The 7673-nt window shown below is 42.0% G+C and overlaps 1 protein-coding gene across 1 annotated transcript in view; it reads right to left on the bottom strand.

Annotated features, from left to right (window-relative positions):
• Positions 1–4673: 4673 nt before the first annotated feature.
• CHGB (chromogranin B) overlaps positions 4674–7673 on the bottom strand; it is an 83846-nt gene continuing 80846 nt past the window's right edge. The window contains exon 5 of the mRNA XM_040351685.1: positions 4674–4833. Coding sequence (XP_040207619.1) covers positions 4750–4833 — 84 coding nt within the window. The 3' untranslated portion in view covers positions 4674–4749. The remainder of the gene's footprint in view (positions 4834–7673) is intronic.

The raw sequence follows: 7673 nt of genomic DNA, 5'->3' as shown, positions 1-7673 counted from the left end.
AGCCAGAGTTTGATTGGCTGAAATTCTGTGGGAATTCCACCTGCCCGTAAACCCAAACCGACTGATTTGTAACATGCCCACCAGGTGGAACTCAACATTGGAAATGCTACAGTGGCTGCACATGCAGCAGAGGGCCGTCAACGAGTACCTGCGTGAGTATGGCATGACAGGCTCAGGGGGGCTCTACTTTTTTTCCCCCACGCAATGGCTGCTGATAAAAGATGCATGCACTGTACTGTCACCATTTGAGGAGGCAACAAGGATGGTGAGCTGTGACAATGCATGCATCAGTGACACAATCTCTGTTGTGTTCCTGCAGGAGCAGACTCTGCGTGGCATTATGGACAAGGCACCTGAGGCAGAGCAGCGGGAGGATGAGGAGGACTTCCTTTCCTCTCAAGGCCTACTTTATGCAGACACCATTTTTGCGATGCCACAGAACACACAAGAGGAGAGGGAGGAGGAGGAGGATTCTGACAGTTTTGGAGGTAGTACATGGTTGGGAGGAGGCAGTTGCAGATACTGTAATCCTCAGTGATCACGAGGACTCTGCTTCTCATGCCTCTACAAACTTGAGGTGCATTCTTCAAAGCCTGCAAAAGGACCCAGAGAATTTGTGGCATCAAGGAGAAAGATCATTATTGGTTGGCAACCCTCCTTAACCACCGCTACAAGGGGAAAGTCTAGGAACTCAACCCATCCCCACAGAGGGAGCAGAGGATAAAATATCTTAAAGGACACCTTAAAGAGGAGTTTATGTACCGCCTTTCCAGACTCTTGTAGGTTACAGTCTCACGGAAAGGCTAGTTTTGTGGCTTCTGTTGATCGAAGGAGGAGCGGTGGAGAAGGGGACGGCCTCAGTGTTGCATTTCAAATTTTGTTTTAGTCCTCGGCACCCACGGCTGTCAACTTTCACATCTCATTGGCAGCATCAGCATCATATGGTGGGAGATTATCTAGGGACGAAAATGGACATAAAGAACTTTCCTGTCGACAATCCACTGGTTTACTGGGTCATGAGAATTAACAACTGACCACAACTTGCCCAGTATGCAATTGGGCTGCCCTGCATCCAGTGTGCTTTCTGAACAGGTATTCAGTGCTGCCGTAGGGTCTGTGACAGATACAAGAGCACGTCTGTCCACAGACTCCGTTGACTGGCTGACATTCAGCAAAATTAATCATTCCTGGATTAGCAGCAGCTGATGCTGATGTCACAGATTAAGTGTTTTTGGGTTGTGGAATCTCTGCAAGACTGTCTAGACTGCCTAGCTTTGTGAGTGTTGATTTTATTTGGAAGAAATGTTTTGCTATAGGTTTCATGGGCTCAACACCCAAGAACAATTTTTTCCGCACCTGTTTGACAGGTGTATATCATTTCAATTTTTTACAGCAAAGCCAATTCTTGCTTTCATCAAGAGTACCTCTATAGGGTTATGGTGTGATGGCACCACCAACAACCAAAGCCCAATTTTTCCACACCTGTTACTTCTATCCAAAGTCTGCAAAACAGACACCAGAATTTATCCCCAAAATCTCTAATCTTGTTCTAAATGCATAAAATTGTGGCCTCATCATACAGACTGGCTTCCCAAGCTGTTTTACAAAATAATGAAAGCTTGCAGGGAAAATTTAATTTTTGTTCTTGATAAAAATGTAATTTATGCTGCATCAGGTTCTATACATGGTACAGATACCCCAGGCACTATATTTAAAGGCATTTATAAAATTAATTAGTAAAGTAAATCACTTCTCATTTAAAAATGATCTTTTATTAAAACTTTTTTTCCATTGATACATGTCCCCTAGGGCAGTACCCGGGCCCCATCTCTATATGCTACATATATGTTTATATTTAAGTCAGTGGCACATAAGGTGTTGAAAGAGAGACAGTTAGGGAACTATCATGTTGAGATGGACAAGTCATCATATATCCCTCAGTACAGGTTTAATTTTAAAGTACAACTAAAGGCAAACAATTTTAGTTTTTTACGTTTTGGATGGAGTAAAGAGGGATTCGATCACCTGGCAGGTCTTTATTGCTGCCTGTGCCCATGTTAGGGAGATTCACTCAGTTTATTTGTCCTGTTTACCATTATCATCAAAAGCAAAAAAAATCCCACATTCTGGGTTGACCTCAGAACAGGAATAGAGGGGAAATCTTCCAATGAAGTGACAACCATAGATTCAGTCACTTTAGGGGGATTTCCTCTCACTTCCTGTTTTGGCTATGGGACAGGAAGTGAAGACATATCTCCCCAATTTGACAGAGATGAGAACCAATAGCTTTGAAAGTTGTAAACTAACAGTTCTGGGGTGAAAATGTTTACCAGATAGTTACTGGGGAATGTTTTTCATGGTTGTTCCATGTGTTAAAGGGTTTAAAGTGTTTTTTTTAAATGATCACCTTGTAAAACAACCCATTCAGTTTAAAATAGAAATGAAAGGCAAAAATACTTTTTTTTTTCTTTTTCTTTTTTTGCAGTTATGCAGTTTATAAGCTGTGTAAGAGCTGGAGAGAGGAGAAGCCAGTGAATGGCTGTGCAGCTAGAGAACTGACGACGGTGTGCTCCCCAACTTAGTGTGGTCAGTTTTTCATAGGTAAGCAGAGGATCTAATAGGAACACCAGGAATTTCTCACAAAGGAAGCAAGTACATGGTACCGCAGCCAAATATCAGGAATATGAAGTGTTGGGGTAACAAATGCTTTAACCACTTTCCGCCGGGAGGACGTCCCCTGGTTTCAGTGGTATACCAGAATGATGCTTGCTACCGGCATCATTCCAGTATGTATATTTTCAGCTGGCTATTCTCTTTCATGCAGAAGTAGAGGGACCTCCAGCACACAGCCTGTGGTTGACAGCCTCAGCTCTGTTTCTGTGTGCTTTATGAAGGGTGTCCCTTCCATCAAATCAGCTCTCAGAGCTCTCCTCACTGAGCTCTGCAGTGTATAACTTCAGCTCTCTTACCCCTTTTTTTTTCTAAACTCTCAAGCAAGTTTTATAAATTCTGGACTTTGACTGTAGAGAAGAGAATACTGCAGATAAATAGGTACAGCTTATGTAAGAGGATTTGTTTTATCTCCGTGTATCACCCGAGGCCAGTCATTTCACTGGAGATATGTAAGGGATTACAACCACTAACTAATATTTTAAATACCTACTTTTATTAAATTATTTAATAAAAACAAATATCTTTTTTTTTTTTTTTTTAGCCCTGACCATATTAATTAAATAAATACAAAACCATTTTACATTCCCTTTAATAACCTCTGAAGTAGTACTTCAAATTACTTTATTTTCAAAGAATGCACTTTTGCATGCTTTTATCCATAGACCCCCAAATTTAAAGCTGCAAGTACTTAGGGCCAGATTCACAAAAGAGATACGACGGCGTATCTCCTGATACGCCGTCGTAACTCTGAGATACGATTGTCGTATCTATGCGCCTGATTCATAGAATCAGTTACGCATAGATAGCCCTAAGATCCGACAGGTGTAATTGACTTACACCGTCGGATCTTAGGATGCAATTCTAGGCCGGCCGCTAGGTGGCGATTCCATAGCGGCCGGCGTAGAATATGCAAATGACTAGTTACACCGATTCACGAACGTCCGCTTTGCCCGTCGCTCTAAATTTACGTTGTTTCCGTAGAGATACGCGGCGTAAAACTAAGGGTGCCCTCTAGGTGGCCTAGCCAATGTTAAGTATGGCCGTCGTTCCCGCGTCGAAATTTGAAATTTCACGTCGTTTGCGTAAGTCGTCCGTGAATGGCGCTGGACGCCATTTACGTTAACGTCGAAACCAATGACGTCCTTGCGACGCCATTTAGCGCAATGCACGTCGGCAAATTTTAGGGACGGAGCATGCGCAGTAAGTTCGGCGCGGGAACGCGCCTAATTTAAATGGTCCCCGCCCCATTTGAATTAGGCGGACTTGCGCCGGGCAGATTTACGCTACGCTGCCGCAAGTTTACAGGCAAGTGCTTTGTGAATCAGGCACTTACACTGTAAACTTGCGGCGGTGTAACGTAAATGGGATACGTTACGCCGCCGCCGCAGCGCAACGCATTTGTATGTGAATCTGGCCCTTATTTTTTATGTCCTGCACTACTCTCTATAAACCCTCAAACCTAAAGCTGCACAAATTTAGTGACTATATTTTACTGATACAAATAAATTTCAATAAATGTCTCATTCAGCATATAAATCTACTACGTAATACTATTTTTGTGTTTTTTATTAAAAAATGGTATTAATTAATTTTTTTATTATTTTATAATATTAAGTTGAATATATTTATAAGTAGTTTGTCACATTTGTTGAAATTACTTGAATTATTTAGCATTTTGACCAAAAATACTCTTAAACAACTAAGAAGTTACAAAACAACAAAGTCTCCAATGCAAGATTCAGTTTAATTTTATTATTTCAAATCTCAGAACATAGATGTATTAAAGTACAATTACACATAAAACATATCCACAAGCATAATAAAATGTCCCTTCTAAGTGTATGAATATATGTCATTTGTATTTTTTTTTTTTTTCTATCAACAGCAAAAGTCATATTATACATTTCTGACAGTGTAAAATACTATTTGTGAACGATGAATCACATTTTTTATTTTTTATTTTCTAAACAACATTTTTTTTTTTTCTCTTTTGAAGAGGCAGTGGCAAGAAATGTAGGAATGTTTTAGCTAAATATAGTATAGCTTTTAGCTACAGGTATTGCAGTCTATTGTGTCTCAGCCTTGTCTGTTTTTGCTTAGCTTTTCAGCAATCTTCTGCAACTCCATGTCCATAATTGCCAGGTTCTCTAATTCTTTCTCCTGAAAGGTAATAAGAATACTGTTATTAAATCCCAAAAATTGAGTTTCTTGTTTTTTTACATAAAAAAAAAAAAAAAAAAAGTTCCAAAAAAAGAACTTATTTATTTATTAAAAATATATAAATATTTCAGTCCCCCGCCACCAACCATTCAAGCCTAGGCCACAATGACATGTCACGTTCCAGCAGCCCGCTGGGATAATGTCGTCACATAACCCAGGAGGCTATGGGAGCCCATTAACCACTTAAGACCCGGACCATTATGCCGGTAAAGGACCTGGCCCCTTTTTGCGATTCGGCACTGCGTCGCTTGCGCGGTTGTGCGACGTGGCTCCCAAACAAAATTGGCGTCTTTTTTTCCCACAAATAGAGCTTTCTTTTGGTGGTATTTGATCCCCTCTGCAGTTTTTATTTTTTGCGCTATAAACAAAAATAGAGCGACAATTTTGAAAAAAATGCAATATTTTTTACTATAATAAATATCCCCAAAAACATTTTTCCTCAGTTTAGGCCCATATGTATTCTTTTACTTATTTTTGCTAAAAAAAAAATTGCAATAAGCGTTTATTGATTGGTTTGCGCAAAAGTTATAGCGTTTACAAAATAGGGTATGGTTTTATGGCATTTTTATTATTAATTTTGTTTTACTAGTAATGGCGGCGATCAGCCATTTTTTTCGTGACTGAGACATTATTGCGGACACATCGGACACTTTTGACACATTTTTGGGACCATTGTCATTTTCACAGCGAAAAATGCTATAAAAATGCACTGATTACTGTGAAAATGACACTGGCAGTGAAGGGGTTAACCACTAGGGGGTGCTAAGGGGTTAAGTGTGCCCTAAGGGAGTGATTTTTACTGTAGGGGGTGTGGCTGTAGGTGTGACGTCACTGATCGTCGTTCCCTATATCAGGGAACAGACGAACACTGACCCTGCCACAGTGAAGAACGGGGAAGGTGTGTTTACACTCACCTCTCCCCGTTCTTCAGCTGCTGTGACCCGATCGTGGGACACCGGCGGGAATCGGGTGCCGCGGTCACAGAGCTTCGGACCGGCTCGCTAGTTCTCCCCCGGCAGCGCGCGACCCACGGCTGGGCACTTAAAGGGCAACGTACGTATGTGCCTGTGCACAGCCATGCCATTCTGCCGACGTATATCGACGTTAGGCGGTCCTTAAGTGGTTAAAAGAGCGCCCACAGGGCAGAGTCACACATTTCATTGGGACCAGGGTGGCAATGTGGAACACCAACTGTCACACCTGAACAGCGGATTGCTGCAGGACAAGGCGGGATCTGCTGGGCCAAGGAGTATGTTTTTTTTATTAACCACTTCAGCCCCAGAAGAATTGGCTGCCCAAAGCGCGGTCGCAATTGTCATAGAGCTTTGTTTTGGTTTGGTGGTATTTGATCACCTCTGCGATTTTTTTTTTTTGCGCTATAAACAAAAAAAAGACGACAATTTTGGAAAAAAAATAATATTTTGTACTTTTTGCTATAAAAAATATCCCAATTTTTTTATTTTTTAAGATAATTTTTTCTCGGTTTAGGCCGATATGTATTCTTTTACATATTTTTATTAATAAAATCGCAATAAGTGTCTATTGATTGGTTTGCAGAAAAGTTGTAGCCTCTACAAAATAGGGCATAGAACTATGGCATTTATATTATTATATATATTTTTTTACTAGTAATGGCGGCGATCTGCGATTTTTACCGGGACTGCTATATTATGGCGGACACATCGGTTACTTTGGACACATTTTTGGGATCACTGGCATTTATACGGCAATCAGTGCTATAAAAATGCACTGATTAATGTAAAAATCTCACTGGCAGGGAAGGGGTTAACACTTGGGGGCGATCAAGGGGTTAATTGCATTTCCTAATGTTGTGTTCTAAATGAAGGGGGATGGGACTGACCTAGAGGAAATTACAGATCGTGGTTCCTAGCTATTAGAAACTCACAACCTGCATTTCCTCACTGAACAGAACAGGGATTTGTGTGTTTACATACACACGTCCCTGTTCTGCCTCCCCTTCCCCCGAGATCGCTCGCGGCCGGCGGTCATCGTGACCGTCTGTCTCAAGCATTGGCACCCCCGCGATGCAGCCGGTGTGCGTGCCTGCTAGCCTGCTTAAAGAGACTGATGTACAACTACGACAGTTCACGCAGCGGAGCCAGCCTGCCGGTCCGTAAGCGGTTAAAGAGAACTCTGCATAACATATACGTCAGCAGAATTGCACGCCTGGGCAAAGTAACGTATATTTACGTCACTTTGAAATTTCCGCGCACGCGCCCCTGCCGCGGGTTCCATAGACTAGGTGTCCGCCGGTGTCCCGCAATCGAGTCATAGAGCTGCAGAACGCGGAGAGGAAAGTGTAAACAAGCATCTCCCAGTTCTGCCTAGTGACACTGTCACTGATTGTCTGTTCCCTCTCATCGGGAGCAGCTATCAGTGACGTGTCACTCCTAGCTACGCCCCCTAACAGTTAGAATCACTCCCTAGGACACACTTAACCCCTTCCCCGCCCCCCCCACTGGTTAACCCCTTCACTGCCAGTCACATTTACACAGTAATCAGTGCATTTTTATAGCACTAATCGCTGTATAAATGTGAATGGTCCCAAAAATGTGTCAAAAGTGTCCGATGTGTCCGCCAGTCACGATAAAAATCGCAGATCGCCGCCAAAAAAATATTAATAAAAATGCCATAAAACTATCCCCTATTTTGAAGACACTTAGGCCCGGATTCACATACATCGGCGCATATTTATGCGGGCGTAGCGTATCTAATATACGCTACGCCGACACAGCGCACAGAGGCAAGCACTGGACTCA

The sequence above is a fragment of the Rana temporaria genome, chromosome 4 (assembly GCF_905171775.1).
Source record: "Rana temporaria chromosome 4, aRanTem1.1, whole genome shotgun sequence".
NCBI lineage: Eukaryota > Metazoa > Chordata > Amphibia > Anura > Ranidae > Rana > Rana temporaria.
The sequence above is the reverse complement of the archived record's forward strand: the minus strand, read 5'-3'. Positions and strand labels throughout refer to the sequence as shown.